This window comes from Salvelinus fontinalis, chromosome 9, assembly GCF_029448725.1.
Source record: "Salvelinus fontinalis isolate EN_2023a chromosome 9, ASM2944872v1, whole genome shotgun sequence".
NCBI classification, from domain to species: Eukaryota; Metazoa; Chordata; class Actinopteri; order Salmoniformes; family Salmonidae; genus Salvelinus; species Salvelinus fontinalis.
The window spans coordinates 23,735,377-23,760,180 of record NC_074673.1 but is presented as its reverse complement, the minus strand read 5'-3'; the positions used below and the strand labels follow the sequence as shown (position 1 = coordinate 23,760,180).

Here is a 24,804-nt window from a genome sequence, read left to right as displayed (position 1 = left end):
AGCAAAACGTTCTGATCTGTTGCGTTAGCCACTTTGCATAAAACATGCTTTTTTTAATGCTAGTGGTTGTATTAATTTACGATCTATTGCATCCCACAACTGTCGCAGACTGTTTGGAATATTTATTTATTGCACAGAATAGAATAGGTTGACTTTTGTACTATGGGGGATAGTAGATTGACATAGGCTAGTGCTTTTGCTGTTCGTTTGGCCTACTCATCTTGTTGGCTGACATAAAGTAAATGTGGACAGTTCATCCAATATCTTCAATATGCACCTCGGAATTGGATAAGGACGCTCGCAGTTGCGTCGCAGATGTGTCTGTCTTCACTTGTAGCCTGTGAGAAAGACCCGATCATGTGATGGAGAGCCATGTGAGTGAGAGACGCTTCGGATTGCGCAGCACATTCTGGGCACAACGCAGCACTCCGGGGCGCAAAAGGCAGGATTTGTTTAGGGTGCATTATGGCCACAAAGGGGATGCTGCCGTGAAATTCGAGGCATTATCAAGTGCTTGTCAAACTGGGAATGAGAGAGTATTAGTGTGTACAACCTGCGCAAAAAAAGCAGAACTCATGCCTTTCAAGCAACATTTTTCAAATCAGCATTAGTCTCATCTTGCAGCCTTACAATGTATTATAAATCAAAACATATAGCCCAACATTTGTAGAACAACTAGAGTTACATTAATAACTCTAAATTAAGCATATAGAAGTACCTACTTCTTTGTTAACAACTTTACGCAGAATAGCCGCACTCCCTCAAATCGTTTGGAGAAAATATTTATATTTTATTCAGCTTTGTTCAATTGTATTCTTCATACTATAAAATAATGCCACAGAATTATAAACAAATCTTGTCTGCTAAATGAACTAGTGTAGCCCACAGCCATTTGGCACAGCCACATCAGAACCTAACATAAGGACAACTCAGAGTATGCTATTCTTTTCTTCTGAAATAGACTCCATTTTCTTCATATCATGCTTCTTTAGACCTGTCTAAAATAAATAATGGATTCATTGTGAAGGTGTAGGCTATATTACATGGATATATTATACTTTTTAAAATGTGTGGAAGCCAGGAGATGTTAAATGTGTTTATGATAATTAATGGTCAATCACCGTGAGATTGACAGTTATTTAAAAATAAAAAATTAATCTCTCCAGAAATAAGTCTCTCACTGTTGCCGCCTGCTACCGACCCCCCTCAGCTCCCAGCTGTGCCCTGGACACCATCTGTGAATTGATCGCTCCCCATCTAGCTTCAGAGTTTGTTCTGTTAGGTGACCTAAACTGGGATATGCTTAACACCCCGGCAGTCCTACAATCTAAGCTTGATGCCCTCAATCTCACACAAATCATCAAGGAACCCACCAGGTACAACCCTAAATCCGTAAACATGGGCACCCTAATAGACATTATCCTGACCAACTTGCCCTCCAAATACACCTCTGCTGTCTTCAATCAAGATCTCAGCGATCACTGCCTCATTGCCTGTATCCGCTACGGGTCCGCGGTCAAACGACCACCCCTCATCACTGTCAAACGCTCCCTAAAACACTTCTGCGAGCAGGCCTTTCTAATCGACCTGGCCCGGGTACCCTGGAAGGATATTGACCTCATCCCGTCAGTTGAGGATGCCTGCTCGTTCTTTAAAAGTTACTTCCTCACCATATTAGACAAGCATGCTCCGTCCAAAAAATGCAGAACTAAGAACAGATATAGCCCTTGGTTCACTCCAGACCTGACTGCCCTCGACCAGCACAAAAACATCCTGTGGCGAACTGCAATAGCATCGAAGAGCCCCCGCGATATGCAACTGTTCAGGGAAGTCAGGAACAAATACACGCAGTCAGTCAGGAAAGCAAAGGCCAGCTTTTTCAAGCAGAAATTTGCATCCTGTAGCTCTAACTCCAAAAAGTTCTGGGATACTGTAAAGTCCATGGAGAACAAGAGCACCTCCTCCCAGCTGCCCACTGCACTGAGGCTAGGTAACACGGTCACCACCGATAAATCCGTGATAATCGAAAACTTCAACAAGCATTTCTCAATGGCTGGCCATGCCTTCCTCCTGGCAACTCCAACCTTGGCCAACAGCCCCGCCCCCCCCCCCCGCTGCTACTCGCCCAAGCCTCCCCAGCTTCTCCTTTACCCATATCCAGATAGCAGATGTTCTGAAAGAGCTGGAAAACCTGGACCCATACAAATCAGCTGGGCATGACAATCTGGACCCCCTATTTCTGAAACTGTCCGCCGCCATTGTCTCACCCCCTATTACCAGCCTGTTCAACCTCTCCTTCATATCATCTGAGATCCCCAAGGATTGGAAAGCTGCCGCGGTCATCCCCCTCTTCAAAGGGGGAGACACCCTGGACCCAAACCGTTACAGACCTATATCCATCCTGCCCTGCCTATCTAAGGTCTTTGAAAGCCAAGTCAACAAACAGATCACTGACCATCTCGAATCCCACCGTACCTTCTCCGCTGTGCAATCCGGTGTCCGAGCCGGTCACGGGTGCACCTCAGCCACGCTCAAGGTACTAAACGATATCATAACCACCATCGATAAAAGACATTACTGTGTAGCCGTCTTCATCGACCTGGCCAAGGCTTTCGACTCTGTCAATCACCATATTCTTATCGGCAGACTCAGTAGCCTCGGTTTTTCTAATGACTGCCTTGCCTGGTTCACCAACTACTTTGCAGACAGAGTTCAGTGTGTCAAATCGGAGGGCATGTTGTCCGGTCCTCTGGCAGTCTCTATGGGGGTACCACAGGGTTCAATTCTCGGGCCGACTCTTTTCTCTGTATATATCAATGATGTTGCTCTTGCTGCGGGTGATTCCCTGATCCACCTCTACGCAGACGACACCATTCTGTATACTTCTGGCCCTTCCTTGGACACTGTGCTATCTAACCTCCAAACGAGCTTCAATGCCATACAACACTCCTTCCGTGGCCTCCAACTGCTCTTAAACGCTAGTAAAACCAAATGCATGCTTTCAACCGTTCGCTGCCTGCACCCGCACGCCCGACAAGCATCACCACCCTGGACGGTTCCGACCTAGAATATGTGGACATCTATAAGTACCTAGGTGTCTGGCTAGACTGCAAACTCTCCTTCCAGACTCATATCAAACATCTCCAATCCAAAATCAAATCTAGAGTCGGCTTTCTATTTCGCAACAAAGCCTCCTTCACTCACGCCGCCAAACTTACCCTAGTAAAACTGACTATCCATCGATCCTCGACTTCGGCGATGTCATCTACAAAATAGCTTCCAATACTCTACTCAGCAAACTGGATGCAGTTTATCACAGTGCCATCCGTTTTGTTACTAAAGCACCTTATACGACCCACCACTGCGACCTGTATGCCCTAGTCGGCTGGACCTCGCTACATGTTCGTCGTCAGACCCACTGGCTCCAGGTCATCTACAAGGCTATGCTAGGTAAAGTGCCGCCTTATCTCAGTTAACTGGTCACGATGGCTACACCCACCCGTAGCACGCGCTCCAGCAGGTGTATCTCACTGATCATCCCTAAAGCCAAAACCTCATTTGGACGCCTTTCTTTCCAGTTCTCTGCTGCCTGCGACTGGAACGAATTGCAAAAATCTCTGAAGTTGGAGACTTTTATCTCCCTCAACAACTTTAAACATCTGCTATCCGAGCAGCTAACCGATCGCTGCAGCTGTACATAGTCCATCGGTATATAGCCCACCCAATTTACCTACCTCACCCCCCATACTGCTTTTATTTATTTACTTTTCTGCTCTTTTGCACACCAGTATCTCTACTTGCACATGATCATCTGATGATTTATCACTCCAGTGTTAATCTGCTAAATTGTAATTATTCGATTTATTGCCTACCTCCTCATGCCTTTTGCACACATTGTATATAGATTCTCTTTTTTTCTACCGTGTTATTGACTTGTTTATTGTTTACTCCATGTGTAACTCTGTGTTGTTGTCTGTTCACACTGCTATGCTTTATCTTGGCCAGGTCGCAGTTGCAAATGAGAACTTGTTCTCAACTAGCCTACCTGGTTAAATAAAGGTGAAATAAATACAACAACAAAAAAGAATTGCTTGACAATCCCAGGCTGATGAAATTTTGTGACCACCACAGCCCTAGTCTGGAGGAAACCTGGCACCATCCCTATGGTGATGCATGGTGGTGGCAGCATCATGCTGTGTCTTTCAGCGGCAGGGAATGGGAGTCATGACCGAGGGAAAGAGTAATGTAACAAAGTAAAGAGAGATCCTTGATCAAAACCTATTCCAGAGCGCTCAGGACCTCAGACCTCAGACCCTAAGCACACAGCAAAGACAACGCAGGAGTGACTTCGGGACAAGTCTCTGAATGTCCTTGAGTGGCCCAGCCAGTACCCGGACTTAAACCCGATCCAACATCTCTGGAGAGACCTGAAAATAGCTGTGCAGCGACGCTCCCCATCCAACCTGACAAAGCTTGAGAGGAGCTGTAGAGAAGAATGGGAGAAACTCCTCAAATACAGGTGTGCCAAGCTTGTAGCGTCATACCCAAGAAGACTCGAGGCTATAATCGCTGCCAAAAGTGCTTCAACAAAGTACTAAGCAAAGGGTCTGAGTACTTATGTAAATGTGATATTTCAGTGTTTTTTTATCAATTAGCAAAAAATAAATAAAACTGTTTTTGCTTTGTCATTATGGGGTATTGTGTGTAGATTGATGAGGAAAAAAACTATTTAATCCATTTTAGAATAAGGCTGTAACTTAACAAAATGTTGAAAAAGTCAATGGGTCTGAATAATTTCCGAATGCACTGTAATTGTATGTGTGGTACAGAGATGAGGTAGTCATTCAGAAATCATGTTAAAATCACTATTATTGCACACAGAGTGGCTCCATGAACTTATTATGTGACTTGTTAAGCAAATTTTTACTCCTGAACGTATTAAGGTTTGTCATAACAAAGAGGTTGAATACTTATTGACTAAAGACATTTCAGCTTGTAATGTTTTATTAATTTGTAAAAATTCTGAAAAATATAACATTTCCACTTTTACATTATGGGGTATTGTGTGTAGGCCAGTAACAAAAAATGTCAGGTCAGTCTATTTGAAATTCAGGCTGTAACAAATCAAAATGTAGAAAAAGTCAAGGGCTGTGAATCATTTCTGAATGACCTGTATCATATTTTTTTACCTTCAATAGATACACAACCTTTGTCAGGAAAAAAACTCAGTTGGGAGTGTAAAAGTCTCCCATTCAATGGTGTTCACTTTCAAGTTGTGGGCACAAAGATGTATGAATGCCACCAGGGAAAGCCAGAAAATCAAAAGCCAAAGCTGAAATGCTGAAATGAACAAGAACAAGCCAGTAACTTCAAAGACAAATCACTATAATTTATACCAAACACTTTTACAACATTCATTGCATTTGAATGATGTTTATGTGTTAAGTACTTGAAGAAGATGGGGCTTTAAATTGGTGTTCCAATTTATGGTCACAACTCTGTGGTCACTAAAGATCCCATGGCACCCATGGCATTGCAAGAGTATTGGTGCTTTCAAGACAACTAGAAATTTGGGGAAAAACGAGGTCAAATCAGTCAGTGATCTTCAGGTCAGAAAGTCAGAGCTCTAGAAAGATGCCAGAGCGTCCAACTTGTAATTACACGTTGAATGACCGTAAAAAAGCATGTAAACGTTATGAATAATGTGTAACAAAATATTTGTAGAAAACAAAAATGTAAAACTGTTACTTTTGTCCTCTGTAGAGGGGGGTGGATGGGCCAATCTTTTTTTTTTTTTTTTAGTATGTAAGTGGAGTAAGGGTGGTGAGTTTCCCCTTACACTCTAAAGAGTCTAGAAAAGTGTCTAGAAAAGTGCAAATCAATAATAATAATAATAATTATTATTATTATACACTGCTCAAAAAATAAAGGGAACACTTAAACAACACAATGTAACTCCAAGTCAATCACACTTCTGTGAAATCAAACTGTCCACTTAGGAAGCAACACTGATTGACAATACATTTCACATGCTGTTGTGCAAATGGAATAGGCAAAAGGTGGAAATTATAGGCAATTAGCAAGACACCCCCCAAAACAGGAGTGATTCTGTAGGTGGTGACCACAGACCACTTCTCAGTTCCTATGCTTCCTGGCTGATGTTTTGGTCACTTTTGAATGCTGGCGGTGTTCTCACTCTAGTGGTAGCATGAGACGGAGTCTACAACCCACACAAGTGGCTCAGGTAGTGCAGTTCATCCAGGATGGCACATGAATGCGAACTGTGGCAAAAAGGTTTGCTGTGTCTGTCAGCGTAGTGTCCAGAGCATGCAGGCGCTACCAGGAGACAGGCCAGTACATCAGGAGACGTGGAGGAGGCCGTAGGAGGGCAACAACCCAGCAGCAGGACCGCTACCTCCGCCTTTGTGCAAGGAGGTGCACTGCCAGAGCCCTGCAAAATGACCTCCAGCAGGCCACAAATGTGCATGTGTCTGCTCAAACGGTCAGAAACAGACTCCATGAGGGTGGTATGAGGTCCCGACGTCCACAGGTGGGGGTTGTGCTTACAGCCCAACACCGTGCAGGACGTTTTGCATTTGGCAGAGAACACCAAGATTGGCAAATTCGCCACTGGCGCCCTGTGCTCTTCACAGATGAAAGCAGGTTCACACTGAGCACATGAGCACATGTGACAGATGTGACAGAGTCTGGAGACGCCGTGGAGAACGTTCTGCTGCCTGCAACATCCTCCAGCATGACCGGTTTGGCGATGGGTCAGTCATGGTGTGGGGTGGCATTTCTTTGTGGGGCCGCACAGCCCTCCATGTGCTCGCCAAAGGTAGCCTGACTGCCATTAGGTACCGAGATGAGATCCTCAGACCCCTTGTGAGACCATATGCTGACACATGCACATTTGTGGCCTGCTGGAGGTCATTTTGCAGGGCTCTGGCAGTGCACCTCCTTGCACTAAGGCGGAGGTACCGGTCCTGCTGCTGGGTTGTTGCCCTCCTACGGCCTCCTCCACGTCTCCTGATGTACTGGCCTGTCTCCTGGTAGCGCCTGCATGCTCTGGACACTACGCTGACAGACACAGCAAACCTTTTTGCCACAGTTCGCATTGATGTGCCATCCTGAATGAACTGCACTACCTGAGCCACTTGTGTGGGTTGTAGACTCCGTCTCATGCTACCACTAGAGTGAGAGCACCGCCAGCATTCAAAAGTGACCAAAACATCAGCCAGGAAGCATAGGAACTGAGAAGGGGTCTGTGGTCACCACCTGCAGAATCACTCCTGTTTTGGGGGGTGTCTTAAAAATTGCCTATAATTTCCACCTTTTGTCTATTCCATTTTCACAACAGCATGTGAAATTTATTGTCAATCAGTGTTGCTTCCTAAGTGGACAGTTTGATTTCACAGAAGTGTGATTGACTTGGAGTTACATTGTGTTATTTAAGTGTTCCCTTTATTTTTTTGAGCAGTGTACAATGTTTTGCCATCTTCCATAGCTTGAAGACCATGCCTATGTACAGAGATGGAAACTGGCGGACTGCAAGGGTATGTTAAGTTAAATAAAGTGCCTAAGTGCCAAATAAAGTAACAAGGTTGAAGTTTTCATCTTAAATTATCCCAAAGTCAAATGGAAATTTCTGTGAAACTGTATGTTTAAATTGTGGATTTTTAAAATAAAATCAAAATTCAAGATGTGTCAATTTGTTTGTCTACATGCCATTTTAAAAACAATGCAGCTATTGGAGTAAACCTATTTTGGGTTAAGACAAGTAACTATGAGTAAGGGCAAACATGATAAGCTTATCATGATAAGCTAGCAAGCTGAGTTTGAATAAGACATCCGATTACCACTTTGCATTTAGAATGGTTAGTTTTATTATAGCTAATAAATAACCAAATCATTGATGAATGGATCACTACATAAAATAAATGCATGTCTCTCGTCTCTCTGCATAGGCGTCATCACACTCCCTCATCTGATTGGTAATTTCCCACGAACCACAAGCTAGCATACGTGTCATCACACTCCCTCATCTCATTGTTCAAGTAGGCAGGCCTTCTGACTTTGTGGCTGTGGTAACTAGTGATGACCCCTCTCATTGCAAGGTTGCCATAAAGTGTTTCTTTACATGACCTTTGACTGTTGTAAAGCACTGCAGTGAATATACTCAATACACATTGACAAATGTCACAAATGTCACCACATCTAGTGGTGACATGACGAACTGCATGTTACTGCATTTCATAGCAAAGTTTGTGAACTTGTGAACAGTGCAGTTTCAGATTTACTTTGAGACAAAGTTTAATTCATTCAGCCCCTTGTTTATTAGTGTGCTTGTGGTCCTTCAGCACAAACACTTCTGCATTCTTATCCACAGCCATAGATAGATACATCTTCACAAACCTAAGAAGGTAAACTGAACAATTGTTTTGTATTTATAGAGGATATAGTTGCTTTTTGGTGGTTATCATGTAAACTACAAATCAAATGTTGTTAAACAATGTTAATTTTAATATTTTGTTAAAAAACCTACACTTTTGCTTTCTTATCCACTACCATAGATAGATTTGACTATCTATATATCAATAATTGGTTACTTTTGCCTCCCTAAAATCGGTATCATTATCGGACTCAGAAATCCCATATTAGTTGGGCTCTAGACTCTACAATCTGCAAAGGATTCTAACTAGCACCAAAAAGGGTTCCCTATGGGGACTAACCGAAGAATCCTATATGGTTGTACTTAGCATCTTTTTTTAAAGAGTTTAGTCTACAGAGCTGATCACTGGCTGGCCATGCTCACCTTCCACCACACACTACTCTTTTCCGGTTGGTTGTCTTATGATATTGAGAGACTATATTCTATTGAGAGACGAATTTAATAGAGATGTTGTAGAGAGAGAGAGATGACAGTTTAACAGAGATATTCTAGTGTGAGAGACGGCAGGTTAACGGAGATATTAGAGTGTAACTGTAACGGCGGCCTTCCCTCTCTTCACTAGAAGAGGGGGTGAAACAGGGATCGGACCAACACGCAGCGTAGCCAGTGCTCAACATGTTTAATTAACAAAACTACTGTGAACACTAAACAAATACAAAATAACAAAAGTGGCAAACCGATACAGACCTATCTGGTGCAGAACACAAACACAGAGACAGGAAACAACCACCCACAATCCCCAACACAAAACAAGCCACCTATATATGATTCTCAATCTGGGACAACGATTGACAGCTGCCTCTAAATGAGAACCATATTAGGCTGGACACAGAAACAGACAAACTAGACACACAACATAGAATTCCCACCCAGCTCACGTCCTGACCAACACTAAACAAGCTAAACACATAAGAACTATGGTCAGGACGTGACAGTAACAGAGATAACTCACTTGGCTTCCAGAGCCAGTGCGATGATCCCAGCAGCCAGGGGGGCTGAGGCTGACGTCCCCGTGTGGGAGTCTGTACACTTCTGTCTCAGGTCTGTAGTCACCTAGGAGAAGAAAGAGAGATGAGGAAACAACATCAGTTATATAGAGATCCCACAGAAACTATCTGATTTGCATGCAAGTTAAACAACTCGTGTAAATGCTTTATTTATCTATGCAAAAGAAGTTTGAGTATGTGGATCTCAAGTAAGGATTTTGTCATTGGGTGACTTCTGCCTAGGCAATCTGGTCTCAGAGCATTTCGTATTATTCTGTAAGTAAATCTCAGACGCTCAAGTTTGGTATGGTTGTATTCATTTGTGGATGTCCATCACCCATTTCGTATGATATATTACAAAATATGTTACAAATTTGCAAAACATATGATATGTTATGAATTATAGCTAGGTGGCTAACGTTAACTAGTTAGATAGGCTAGGAGTTGGGGTTACGGTTAAGTTTAGGAGTTAGGTCAAAGGGTTAAAGTTAGGGTTAGCTAAAAGGGTTAAGGTTAGGGTTAGCTAAAATGGTTAAGGTTAGTGGAAGGGGTAGCTAACATGCTAAGTAGTTGAAACATCAAAGATACCAGGCCTGGTCTTCATAGCAGATTTTGAAAAGGCATTTGATAAAGTACGACTAGAATTTATATATAAATGCCTGGAGTATTTTAATTTTGGTGAATCTCTTATACAATCGTACAGCAACCCCAGGTGTAAAATAGTAAATAATGGTTACTTCTCAGAAAGTATTGAGCTTTTAAGAGGAGTAAAACAAGGTTGTTCATTGTCTCCCTATCTATTTATTATGGCCATTGAAATGCTAGCTATTAAAATTAGATTCAACAAGAACATCAAGGGGTTAAAAATCCAGGAGATAAGAACAAAAGTGTCAATGTATGACGATGACTCAAGTTTTTTCTTAAATCCACAATCTGGATCACTTTTCTAGCCTCTCTCGACAAAAACCTAATTATGACAAGTGTTACGTATTGGATCGCTAAAGACACAGTGTTTACACTACCTACACCAGACTGACGTCACACTGACTTGGACATGCTGTGGTCAGAGAGACGCTTATTAACCAAGCCTTTTTCAATAACAAAGCGCTTGTCCTCCGTGCCCTATTAGAGCTGGGATTTGAAACATCTTTTCTTTTTTTTACAAAAATCTATTTCTTTATGTAGTCTGCATGTCGATATGATATTGTTTAGTGAGAGGCATCGCGGTTAACTTTTACCAGCTAGGACCACTCTCTCTTGTCCCGGAATCTCGCTCCACGGTGGATGGAAAGTGTTTTTTCTCTCTGGAAAAGTTCGTCAAAAAGCTGGCTTTAGGCTAAAAACAAACTGCTAACTGCTAGCTTCCGGGCCCAAACCCACCTGTCTCTCATGGCTTCGCTCACCCCTGGATGTACCACCTGCCAGTACCTGAGCCAGAGAGTCGCTGAGCTGGAGGGGAGAGTATCTGTCTTGCGCCAGATCAAGGAGGACGAAGAACTCCTGGACTCCATGGTTATACAAACCACCTCCAAAATCGACGACGTCACCTGCCCCTGGCTCGGCACCTGCCCCTGGCTCGGCACCTCCACTTCTGGGGAGCCTGTAACTGAGAAACTCCATTCGGTTCCCTTAAATAAGCCATGGCCCAGACTAGGAGCTAAACCGAAGGGCCTGGTCTGTTCCACCCCTTCTACTCCGCTTCAGGATGCCTGGATTGCTGTCCGGGGAGGAAAGCACTCCAGGAAACGGAATCCATCAAATGTTTCGGAGGTGCTACAATTGGGGAGGAGATTCAAGGTCCTGGAAGACCTGGAAGTGCATTCCAATCATACTGTACAGGGTCCCTCCGCTTCATCTCTACTACTGCCATCTCACTCTCAGGTGGAAGTGCCCAAGCACACTCATCTGCGCTCCTTGCCTGCCACCAGGTCGTCAGTCTCAGCTGCTAGCCCCCCTCAACCTGCTAGGAGGCAGATCACCCGGGAGAGGCCCCGTCATTTACCCAATAAACCCATCTGTAGTCCTTCCGTTCTCGTGGTGGGTTCATCCATGGTCCGAAACGTTTCAATCCGGAAAGCTGAGACCTTCTGCTACCCTGGCGCTAGGATCTCTGACCTAGATTCCATGCTACCGCTACTTATTAGCAAGCACTCCGCCGCTTCAACTGTCATTGTCCATGTTGGGTCAAATGACATTAAACTCCAGCAGTCAGAGAAATTGAGAGACGATTTTAAAACATTGATAAATACGCTGCTGGAATCTGGGAAGCAGTGTGTTGTTTCCGGTCCATTTCCATCCCCACGCTACACGGATATGGTTTTTAGTCGTATACGCCAATTACACACCTGGCTTAAGGGATACTGCTGCACGATGGGAATTCCTTTTGAGGATAACTTTGCAGCTTTTACAGACCGACCAGGTCTATTTCTTCGGGACAATTTACATCTTAACAGGTATGGCTCCAGCATCCTCTCCACCAACATGTCTCTTACTCTTGCCTCATGTAGAGCCTTTGATACCTGACGTTGTGTATTCTCGGGGGTTGACTTTTGGGATTGTACGCTCCCCTATCAGACTATGTTCAATAATCCTCTCCCAGTTTCATTAATTAGTTCCTCAATTGCAAATATGGAACAAACTACAGTTAACAACCTTTCTGCAATTCCTAGATTATTGTCCAATCACCGTATTGCGAATACTACTCACATGCAGAGAGGTATTGTTAGTTGTAATCTTGTCCCCATAAAATTGAGCTCTGTCAATAGCTCGAAAATGGTTTATTGCTCATCCAGTGCAGCTTCAGGTGCTACCTTGGATACTCCATCTGATATGAATTCCCGTAGCAATGGTATTGGAATAATTAATTTGAATGCTAGAAGCCTGATCCAAAAGTTGGACTTTATTGAAATTTTGGTCTCACAATCAAATGTTGACGTTCTGATTGTATCTGAATCGTGGCTGTGTGATTCTGTGCCAGATTCAGATGTTCAGTTGATTGGATACAATATTTATAGAACTGATAGAGTTGGTAGAGGTGGTGGTATTGCGATTTATGTTAAATGCTGCTTAAATGTTTCTGTGTCCATATCAACCTCTGTCTCAAAGCAATATGAATGTCTAGTTTTAAATGTGGTACTTGGTAATAATGCTCATTTAACTCTAGCAGGGGTATATCGCCCCCCCTCAGCTCCTCCTTGTACTCTATGCAAATTATCTGATATACTGTCTAATTATGCAAACTCTGAATTACTAATTTTGGGAGATTTTAACCTGGATTGGCTCTCACCAGTATCCGATAAATTAAAAGGCATTTGTACTGAGCTAAATCTAACTCAGCTGATAATGAAACCAACCCGTCCCAACTTTAAGAACCCAGTAAAATCCACTCTACTAGACATTATTCTAACAAATACCCCCCATAAATACACAGCCAGTGGGGTTTTTGCAAATGATATCAGTGACCACTGCCCTATTGCTTGTATTAGAGATACCAGGCTGAAACACTCTGATCCCTGTATAATCTCTAAGAGAAATTATAAACATTTCTCACAGCAAGCTTTTATCCTTGACTTATATCACTCTGAGCTTTTATCCACTTGCTGCTTTCTGGACCCGGTTTAAGCCCTTGCTTTTTTCTCTTCTATTGTTACCTCTATGTCTGATAAACATGCCCCGCTTAAGAATCACAGAGTAAGAAACCGAACCAGTTCTTGGTTCTCTCCTGAATTGTCAGGTCTTTTCCTGCAAAAAAATCGGGCCTGGGCCTTGGCGAGGAAAACAGGTACTCCAGCTGATTGGCTGTTTTTTAGGCAATTGAGAAATAAATGTACTGCAGCTGTCAAAAAGGCAAAATCAAATTACTTCCTTAATGCTATGACAGATTCTGCAGGAGATCCTGCAAAATTCTGGAAAACCGTTAATTCACTGAAACGGGGGAATTCTGCTGTTTCTCTTCCTAAGCAAATTACCTCAGACTTCTGTATTCTAACTGAAAAAAATGATATTTGTGATGCTTTTAATAAGCATTTCATCTCTGCTGTTTTTTTATTTGAAAGGAAAAGTGGACTTTGTGGTACTGACCAGTTAGTTGATTCTTCGTCTTGCTTTTCAACCGTTACTCTGAAAAATGGTAACCCTGTTTTTAGTTTCCAGAAAATAACTGAAGCAGAGGTTCTAATTGCCCTGTGTGCCATTGATACTAAGAAATCCTTAGGCGCTGACAATTTAGACCCGTACTTACTTAACTTCTTGAGAATACAGGGGGTGCTGTTTTCGCATTAACATAATTTCCTCTACAGATTAAACTGCCTCTTATTCAATTATTGCTGTTACTATATGCATATAATTAATACCATTGGATAGAAAACAAGCTATGGTTTCTAAAACCGTTTCAATTTTGTCTCTGAGTGAAACATAAGTCATTTGACAGCACTTTCCCTGAGCAAGAAGAAGATTGCAAGATGTGTATGCTCGCTTCAACGCTCTGCCTATATATGGTCACGCCACCTATGACCCGAAACACACTTCATTCGTCTTCCTCTGGGTGTCAGGAAGACGTCAGAGGAGAAATCTTTTGTTTATCTTGTACTGACGTGAAATAAGACCTATTTCTTTAGCGTGACCGACAACTTCCGGTTCTCTGAAACGCGCGTTTTAGAGGTGCAATTGTCTTTTGTTATGCTGCCGTTACGGATGAAAACTATCTCCGTCTCGAAGTTTGTTTGATACATGTGACCATATCATCTTAATGTATGTTTTTTCAATATAGTTTAATCAGATTATTTGAATTTTTTCGGGAGTTTTGCCGTGTTCCGTTCTGTGAGTTTTTTAACTTTGGACAGAACCGTGCTAGTCGACCAGTACCTATGCTAAATGAAGAGGGAAAGTTGCCATTGTGAATGGATTGAACGACTCATCAGGACTAAGGACACCTTTATCAACATTCTGATGAAAGATCAGCAATAGTAAGACCCAATTTACGATGTTATTTCATATATCTGTCGTGCATGTGAACTGGTCGGGTGCGCCCAGCTGGTTCTGGCTGGCGTGGCTATGCTAATTTAGCGCTACATTTTGTTTTCGCTATAAAACATTTAATAAATCTGAAATATTGTTTGGATTCACCAGATGTTGGGCTTTCAATATCTGTACGCTGTGTATTTTTTCTGAAATGTTTTAAGACAAGTAATTAGTTATATGACGTTGGTCTCTGTAATTGTTCTGGCTGCATCAGCACTATATCAGATTGCAGCTGCAATGTAGAACTGTGATTTATACCTGAAAAATGCACATTTAAAAAAAAAAACTATGCTATACCATAAATATGTTATCAGACTGTCATCTTATGAATTTGTTTGTTGGTTAGTGGCTATATATATTTTCATTTAGTCGAATTAGTGATAGCTACTGACGCAGGAAAAAACTGTTGGAGTAAAAAAATGGTGTCTTTTGCTAACGTGTTTAGCTAATAGATTTACATATTGTGTCTTCCCTGTAAAACATTTTAAAAATCTGAAATGGTGGCTTTATTCACAAGATCTGTGTCTTTCATTGGGTGTCTTGGACTTGTGATTTAATGATATTTAGATGCTACTATTTAATTGTGACGCTATGCTAACGATGCTAATCAGTGTGGGGGGGGTGGGGGGTGCTCCCGAATCCGGGTTAGGTACTCGGTAGAGGTTTTAAGTGTGCTGCACCTATTTTTGCTGGTTCAGTAACACACATTTTTAATCTAACATTAAGCACAGGAAATATCCCTAAGGTGTGGAAAGCAGCTTTTGTTCTGCCATTACATAAGGGAGGTGACGGTAGTGATTTGGATAACTATCGACCCATCTCTAGGCTCCCTTGTCTGGTAAAGATTCTAGAATCTATAGTCAACAAACAGTTACAATCTTTTCTTTCTGCTAACAGTATTCTTAGTACCAATCAATCTGGTTTTAGATCTAAACACAGTACCACATCGGCCACTATGCTTGTTGTAAATGATATTGCAAATGCCTTAGACGATAGAAAGCACTGTGCTGCGTTGTTTGTAGATTTGTCAAAAGCTTTTGACACTGTAGACCATGCTATCCTTTTGAGTAAGCTGTCATCTATAGGACTGGGCACTGATGCCTGCCGATGGTTTTATGACTATCTTAAAGATAGAACTCAAGCCGTCATGGTCGATGGGGTCAAGTCTGACCCCTTACAGTTACTTAAAGGGGTCCCTCAGGGTTCAATAATTGGCCCACTATTGTTCTCACTTTATATAAACAACATTGGTGATGATGTCAGATATTGTAAATTCCATTTATATGCAGATGACACAGTGATGTACTCTATTGCTCCAACAGCGGACCAAGCTTTAATGCAGTTGGAGTCTGATTTTAGGATACTACAGGGGTCTCTTTTACAGCTTAAACTTGTTTTAAACGCTAAGAAAACAAATGTCATGTTTTTTTCTAGGTCTAAACTCTCAGTTAGAAACACGTTTGTAATCACTAGCTTGGATGGTACTCAAATCAATAAGGTCTCTGCATATAAATACTTAGGGGTATGGTTAGATTTTATTTTATTTGTATTTTTTATTTCACCTTTATTTAACCAGGTAGGCAAATTGAGAACACGTTCTCATTTACAATTGCGACCTGGCCAAGATAAAGCAAAGCAGTTCGACACATAAAACAACACATAGTTACACATGGAGTAAAACAAACATACAGTCAATAATACAGTGAAAAATAAGTCTATATACAATATGAGCAAGTGAGGTGAGATAAGGGAGGTGAATGCAAACAAAATATATATATAAATAAATAAAAATATAAAAAGGCCATGGTGGCGAAGTAAATACAATATAGCAAGTCAAAAAAAGAAAAAAGTAGAGATAGTAGAGATAGAAAAAAAGTAGAGATAGAAATAATGGGGTGCAAAGGAGCAAAATAAATAAATAAATAAATACAGTAGGTAAAGAGGTCGTTGTTTTGGGCTAAATTATAGATGGGCTATGTACAGGTGCATTAATCTATGAGCTGCTCTGACAGCTGGTGCTTAAAGCTAGTGAGGGAGATAAGTGTTTCCAGTTTCAGAGATTTTTGTAGTTCGTTCCAGTCATTGGCAGCAGAGAACTGGAAGGAGAGGCGGCCAAAGGAAGAATTGGTTTTGGGGGTGACCAGAGAGATATACCTGCTGGAGCGCGTGCTACAGGTAGGTGCTGCTATGGTGACCAGCGAGCTGAGATAAGGGGGGACTTTACCTAGCAGGGTCTTGTAGATGACCTGGAGCCAGTGGGTTTGACGACGAGTATGAAGCGAGGGCCAGCCAACGAGAGTGTACAGGTCGCAGTGGTGGGTAGTATATGGGGCTTTGGTGACAAAACGGATGGCACTGTGATAGACTGCATCCAATTTATTGAGTAGGGTTTTGGAGGCTATTTTGTAAATGACATCACCGAAGTCGAGGATTGGTAGGATGGTCAGTTTTACAAGGGTATGTTTGGCAGCATGAGTGAAGGATGCTTTGTTGCGGAATAGGAAGCCAATTCTAGATTTAACTTTGGATTGGAGATGTTTGATGTGAGTCTGGAAGGAGAGTTTACAGTCTAACCAGACACCTAGGTATTTGTAGTTGTCCACATATTCTAAGTCAGAGCCGTCCAGAGTAGTGATGTTGGACAGGCGGGCAGGTGCAGGCAGCGATCGGTTGAAGAGCATGCATTTAGTTTTACTTGTATTTAAGAGCAAATGGAGGCCACGGAAGGAGAGTTGTATGGCATTGAGCTCGCCTGGAGGGTTGTTAACACAGTGTCAAAAGAAGGGCCAGAAGTATACAGAATAGTGTCGTCTGCGTAGAGATGGATCAGAGAATCACCAGCAGCAAGAGCGACATCATTGATGTATACAGAGAAGAGAGTCGGTCCAAGATTTGAACCCTGTGGCACCCCCATAGAGACTGCCAGAGGCCCGGACAACAGACCCTCCGATTTGACACACTGAACTCGATCAGAGAAGTAGTTGGTGAACCAGGCGAGGCAATCATTAGAGAAACCAAGGCTGTCGAGTCTGCCGATGAGGATGTGGTGATTGACAGAGTCAAAAGCCTTGGCCAGGTCAATGAATACGGCTGCACAGTATTGTTTCCTATCGATGGCGGTTAAGATATCGTTTATGACCTTGAGCGTGGCTGAGGTGCACCCATGACCAGCTCTGAAACCAGATTGCATAGTGGAGAAGGTATGGTGGGATTCGAAATGGTCGGTAATCTGTTTGTTGACTTGGCTTTCGAAGACCTTAGAAAGGCAGGGTAGGATAGATATAGGTCTGTAGCTGTTAGGGTCAAGAGTGTCCCCCCCTTTGAAGAGGGGGATAACCGCAGCTGCTTTCCAATCTTTGGGAATCTCAGACGACACGAAAGAGAGGTTGAAAAGGCTAGTAATAGGGGTGGCAACAATTTCAGCAGATAGTTTTAGAAAGAAAGGGTCCAGATTATCTAGCCCGGCTGATTTGTAAGGGTCCAGATTTTGTAGCTCTTTCAGAACATCAGCTGACTGTATTTGGGAGAAAGAGAAATGGGGAAGGCGTTGGCGAGTAGCAGAGGGGAGTGCAGTGCTGTTGACCGGGGTAGGGGTAGCCAGGTGGAAAGCATGGCCAGCCGTAGAAAAATGCTTATTGAAATTCTCAATTATAGTGGATTTGTCGGTGGTGACAGTGTTTCCTATCTTCAGTGCAGTTGGGAGCTGGGAGGAGGTGTTCTTATTCTCCATGGACTTTACAGTGTCCCAGAACTTTTTTGAATTTGTGTTGCAGGAAGCAAATTTCTGCTTGAAAAAGCTAGCCTTGGCTTTTCTAACTGCCTGTGTATATTGGTTTCTAGCTTCCATGAAAAGTTGCATATCACGGGGGCTGTTCGATGCTAATGCAGAACGCCATAGGATGTTTTTCTGTTGGTTAAGGGCAGTCAGGTCAGGAGAGAACCAAGGGCTATATCTGTTCCTGGTTCTAAATTTCTTGAATGGGGCATGCTTATTCAAGATGGTGAGGAAGGCATTTAAAAAAAATATCCAGGCATCCTCTACTGACGGGATGAGATCAATATCCTTCCAGGATACCTCGGCCAGGTCGATCAGAAAGGCCTGCTCGCTGAAGTGTTTCAGGGAGCGTTTGACAGTGATGAGTGGAGGTCGTTTGACCGCTGACCCATTACGGATGCAGGCAATGAGGCAGTGATCGCTGAGATCTTGGTTGAAAACAGCAGAGGTGTATTTGGAGGGCAAGTTGGTTAGGATGATATCTATGAGGGTGCCCGTGTTTACGGAATTGGGGTGGTACCTGGTAGGTTCATTGATAATTTGTGTGAGATTGAGGGCATCAAGCTTAGATTGTAGGATGGCTGGGGTGTTAAGCATGTTCCAATTTAGGTCGCCTAGCAGCACGAGCTCTGAAGATAGATGGGGGGCAATCAGTTCACATATGGTGTCCAGAGCACAGCTGGGGGCAGAGGGTGGTCTATAGCAGGCGGCAACGGTGAGAGACTTGTTTTTAGAGAGGTGGATTTTTAAAAGTAGAAGTTCAAATTGTTTGGGAACAGACCTGGATAGTAAAACAGAACTCTGCAGGCAATCTTTGCAGTAGATTGCAACACCGCCCCCTTTGGCCGTTCTATCTTGTCTGAAAATCTTGTAGCTGGGGATGAAAATGTCTGAATTTTTGGTGGTTTTTCTAAGCCAGGATTCAGACACGGCTAAAACATCCGGGTTGGCAGAGTGAGCTAAAGCAGTGAACAAAACAAACTTAGGGAGGAGGCTTCTAATGTTAACATGCATGAAACCAAGGCTATTACGGTTACAGAAGTCATCAAAAGAGAGCGCCTGGGGAATAGGAGTGGAGCTAGGTACTGCAGGACCTGGATTCACCTCTACATCACCAGAGGAACAGAGGAGGAGTAGGATAAGGGTACGGCTAAAAGCTATGAGAATTGGTCGTCTAGAACGTCTAGGACAGAGAGTAAAAGGACGTTTCTGGGGGCGATAAAATAGCTTCAAGGAATAATGTACGGACAAAGGTATGGTAGGATGTGAATACAGTGGAGGTAAACCTAGGTATTGAGTGATGATGAGAGAGATATTGTCTCTAGAAACATCATTGAAACCAAGTGATGTCATCGCATATGTGGGTGGTGGAACTGAATGGTTGGATATGGTATAGTGAGCAGGGCTAGAGGCCCTACAGTGAAATAAGCCAATAAACACTAACCAGAACAGCAATGGACAAGGCATATTTACATTAAGGAGAGGCATGCTTAATCGAGTGATCAATAAGGGTCCAGTGAGTAGAGGTTGGTTGGGGTCACGGCGATCCAGACAGCTGGCCGGGTAGATGGCTATCGGTAGCAAGATAGCATAGGATGGAGGTCTATTTTTAGGCACCTCGTGCGTTTCCGTCGGTAGATTAGTGGGGTTCCGTGTCTTGTAGAGGGGATCAATCCAATTGGCAAAATAGATATTCCAAGGTGGCTTAGCAGTTCAGACGTCTTTTCCGTATTGTCTTGTCGTGTCCTGTATATATATATATTTACACCTTTTCTTCACATATCTTTTATTTATTTTATTATCCAAGAACTCAACTACAAAAGCTTTCCTGCAAAAGCTTTCCTGCAACCCGCTTCACCAATTACAATAAGTATTATTTACCTCAATCTGAAAATCCATCGTGGAAGATAGCCAGGGGCTAATTCAGAAGCTAGCCTGAAAGCTAACCAGAAGCTACTCCGATAGCTAGCCAGAAGCTAATCTGTAGCTGCCCCGAAATTAGCCGGTTTGCTAGCTAGCGTTGGTGTTTCAGCTGCCCACGTTTTGCGGTCATCAGCTATTCCTTTAGCTCGATAATCTACCGGCACTTTTGTGCAACGCGACTCGGACCGGAGCATTCCGGGACTTTTTTTTCTCTCAGTTTCCCCGGATTCCAACCGCAGGCTCTGGACACTTGCACCTTGATTTCGCAGCTAGCTAGCTGCATACCGTGTGACTATTGGCTTACGTCGACCCCGGAGCAAACTCAAATCATGCTGGAGCTAGCCAGCTGAGGAGTTCCATCACCATCCGGACCCGTTTCTTTTGTTGCTGCTGCAGATACGGAACCCCACCGGGCCTTCACGACTGACTGCCGACGTTATCTGCCCGAGGGATTTATCCAACCGGCAAATCCGTCCCGACGTTACCTGAACGCTCACCTGAGGCCCGCTAATCGTTAGCTGTCCTATCGGCTGCTATCTGAACAAAACCCCACTACACGGAACCTACCGACGGAAACGCACGAGGTATCTACAAACAGACCTCCATCATATGCTGCTACCGATAGCCATATACCCGGCCAGCTGTCTGGATCGCCACGACCCCAACCAACCTCTACTCACTGGACCCTTACTGATCACTCGATTAAGCATGCCTCTCCTTAATGTAAATATGCCTTGTCCATTGCTGTTCTGGTTAGTGTTTATTGGCTTATTTCACTGTAGAGATTCTAGCCCTGCTCTCTATACCATATCCAACCTCTCAGTTCCACCACCCACATATGCGATGACATCACCTGGTTTCAATGATGTTTCTAGAGACAAGATCTCTCTCATCATCACTCAATACCTAGGTTTACCTCCACTGTATTCACATCCTACCATACCTTTGTCTGTACATTATTCCTTTAAACTATTTTATCGCCCCCAGAAACTTCCTTTTACTCTCTGCTCTAGTAGCTCTAGGCGACCAATTCTCATAGCTTTTAGCCGTACCATTATCCTACTTCTCCTCTGTTCCTCTGGTGATGTAGAGGTGAATCCAGGCCCTGCAGTACCTGGCTCCACTCCTATTCACCAGGCGCTCTCTTTTGATGACTTCTGTAACCGTAATAGCCTTGGCTTCATGCATGTTAATATTAGAAGCCTCCTCCCTAAGTTTGTTTTGTTCACTGCTTTAGCACACTCTACCAACCCGGATGTTTTAGCCGTGTCTGAATCCTGGCTTAGAAAGACCACCAAAAATTCAGACATTTTTATCCCCAATTACAATATTTTCAGACAAGATAGAACGGCCAAAGGGGGCGGTGTTGCAATCTACTGCAAAGACTGCCTGCAGAGTTCTGTTATACTATCCAGGTCTGTTCCCAAACAATTTGAACTTCTACTTTTAAAAATCCACCTCTCTAAAAACAAGTCTCTCACCGTTGCCGCCTGCTATAGACCACCCTCTGCCCCCAGCTGTGCTCTGGACACTATATGTGAACTGATTGCCCCCCATCTATCTTCAGAGCTCGTGCTGCTAGGCGACCTAAATTTGAACATGCTCAACACCCCAGCCACCCTACAATCTAAGCTTGATGCCCTCAATCTCACACAAATTATCAATGAACCTACCAGGTACCACCCCAATTCCGTAAACACGGGTACCCTCATAGATATCATCCTAACAAACTTGCCCTCCAAATACACCTCTGCTGTTTTCAACCAAGATCTCAGCGATCACTGCCTCATTGCCTGCATCCGTAATGGGTCAGCGGTCAAACGACCTCCACTCATCACTGTCAAACGCTCCCTGAAACACTTCAGCGAGCAGGCCTTCCTGATCGACCTGGCCGGGATATCCTGGAAGGATATTGATCTCATCCCGTCAGTAGAGGATGCCTGGTCATTTTTAAAAAAAAATGCCTTCCTCACCATCTTGAATAAGCATGCCCCATTCAAGAAATTTAGAACCAGGAACAGATATAGCCCTTGGTTCTCTCCTGACCTGACTGCCCTTAACCATCAGAAAAACATCCTATGGCGTTCTGCATTAGCATCGAACAGCCCCCGTGATATGCAACTTTTCAGGGAAGCCAGAAACCAATATACACAGGCAGTTAGAACAGCCAAGGCTAGCTTTTTCAAGCAGAAATTTGCTTCCTGCAACACAAATTCAAAAAAGTTCTGGGACACCGTAAAGTCCATGGAGAATAAGAACACCTCCTCCCAGCTTCCAACCGCTCTGAAGATAGGAAACACTGTCACCACCGACAAATCCACTATAATTGAGAATTTCAATAAGCATTTTTCTACGGCTGGCCATGCTTTCCACCTGGCTACCCCTACCCCGGACAACAGCACTGCCCTCCCCTCTGCTACTCGCCCAAGCCTTCCCCATTTCTCTTTCTCCCAAATACAGTCAGCTGATGTTCTTAATGAGCTGCAAAATCTGGACCCTTACAAATCAGCCGGGCTAGATAATCTGGACCCTTTTTTTCTAAAACTATCTGCTGAAATTGTTGCCACCCCTATTACTAGCCTCTTCAACCTCTCTTTCGTGTCGTCTGAGATCCCCAAAGATTGGAAAGCAGCTGCGGTTATCCCCCTCTTCAAAGGGGGGGACACCCTTGACCCTAACTGCTATAGACCTATATCTATCCTACCCTGCCTTTCTAAGGTCTTCGAAAGCCAAGTCAACAAACAGATTACCGACCATTTCGAATCACACCACACCTTCTCCGCTATGCAATCTGGTTTCAGAGCTGGTCATGGGTGCACCTCAGCCACGCTCAAGGTCATAAACGATATCGTAACCGCCATCGATAGGAAACAATACTGTGCAGCCGTATTCATTGACCTGGCCAAGGCTTTTGACTCTGTCAATCACCACATCCTCATTGGCAGACTCGACAGCCTTGGTTTCTCTAATGATTGCCTCGCCTGGTTCACCAACTACTTCTCTGATAGAGTTCAGTGTGTCAAATCGGAGGGTCTGTTGTCCGGGCCTCTGGCAGTCTCTATGGGGGTGCCACAGGGTTCAATTCTTGGACCGACTCTCTTCTCTGTTTACATCAATGATGTCGCTCTTGCTGCTGGTGATTCTCTGATCCACCTCTACGCAGACGACACTATTCTGTATACTTCTGGCCCTTCTTTTGACACTGTGTTAACAACCCTCCAGGCGAGCTTCAATGCCATACAACTCTCCTTCCGTGGCCTCCAACTGCTCTTAAATACAAGTAAAACCAAATGCATGCTCTTCAACCGATCGCTGCCTGCTCCTGCCCGCCTGTCCAACATCACTACTTTGGACGGCTCTGACTTAGAATATGTGGACAACTACAAATACCTAGGTGTCTGGTTAGACTGTAAACTCTCCTTCCAGACCCACATCAAACATCTCCAATCCAAAGTCAAATCTAGAATTGGCTTCCTATTCCGCAACAAAGCATCCTTCACTCATGCTGCCAAACATACCCTTGTAAAACTGACCATCCTACCAATCCTCGACTTCGGTGATGTCATTTACAAAATAGCCTCCAAAACCCTACTCAATAAATTGGATGCAGTCTATCACAGTGCCATCCGTTTTGTCACCAAAGCCCCATATACTACCCACCACTGCGACCTGTACACTCTCGTTGGCTGGCCCTCGCTTCATACTCGTCGCCAAACCCACTGGTTCCAGGTCATCTACAAGACCCTGCTAGGTAAAGTCCCCCCTTATCTCAGCTCGCTGGTCACCATAGCAGCACCTACCTGTAGCACGCGCTCCAGCAGGTATATCTCTCTAGTCACCCCCAAAACCAATTCTTCCTTTGGCCGCCTCTCCTTCCAGTTCTCTGCTGCCAATGACTGGAACGAACTACAAAAATCTCTGAAACTGGAAACACCTATCTCCCTCACTAGCTTTAAGCACCAGCTGTCAGAGCAGCTCATAGATTACTGCACCTGTACATAACCCATCTACAATTTAGCCCAAACAACTACCTCTTTACCTACTGTATTTATTTATTAATTTATTTTGCTCCTTTGCACCCCATTATTTCTGTCTCTACTTTGCACTTTCTTCCAATGCAAACCAACCATTCCAGTGTTTTTTAGTTTTTATTTTACTTGCTGTGTTGTACTCACTTCGCCTCCATGGCCTTTTTATATTTTATTTATTTATACATATATCTGTTTGCCTTCACCTCCCTTATCTCACCTCACTTGCTCACATTGTATATAGACTTATTTTTTTTCACTGTATTATTGACTATATGTTTGTTTTTACTCCATGTGTAACTATGTGTTGTTGTATGTGTCGAACTGCTTTGCTTTATCTTGGCCAGGTCGCAATTGTAAATGAGAACGTGTTCTCAATTTGCCTACCTGGTTAAATAAAGGTTAAATAAAATAAAATAAATATAGTGACCCAAGAAAAAAAAAAAAAACAAATGTCCGAATATACTTATTAACTTCTTGAGAATGAATACAGGGGGTGCTGTTTTCGCATTAGCATAATTGCCTCTACAGATTAAACTGCCTCTTATTCAATTATTGCTGTTACTATATGCATATAACCATATACCATTGGATAGAAAACAAGCTATGGTTTCTAAAACC

The 24,804-nt window shown here is 43.3% G+C and overlaps 1 protein-coding gene across 5 annotated transcripts in view; it reads right to left on the bottom strand.

Moving 5' to 3' along the window:
* LOC129862280 (furin-like) overlaps positions 1-24,804 on the bottom strand; it is a 269,061-nt gene that overhangs the window by 19,887 nt on the left and 224,370 nt on the right. For all 5 annotated transcript variants that reach the window (XM_055933770.1, XM_055933773.1, XM_055933772.1 and 2 more), the window contains exon 10: positions 9,405-9,505. In XM_055933770.1, the coding sequence (XP_055789745.1) occupies positions 9,405-9,505 (101 nt within the window). The remainder of the gene's footprint in view (positions 1-9,404; positions 9,506-24,804) is intronic.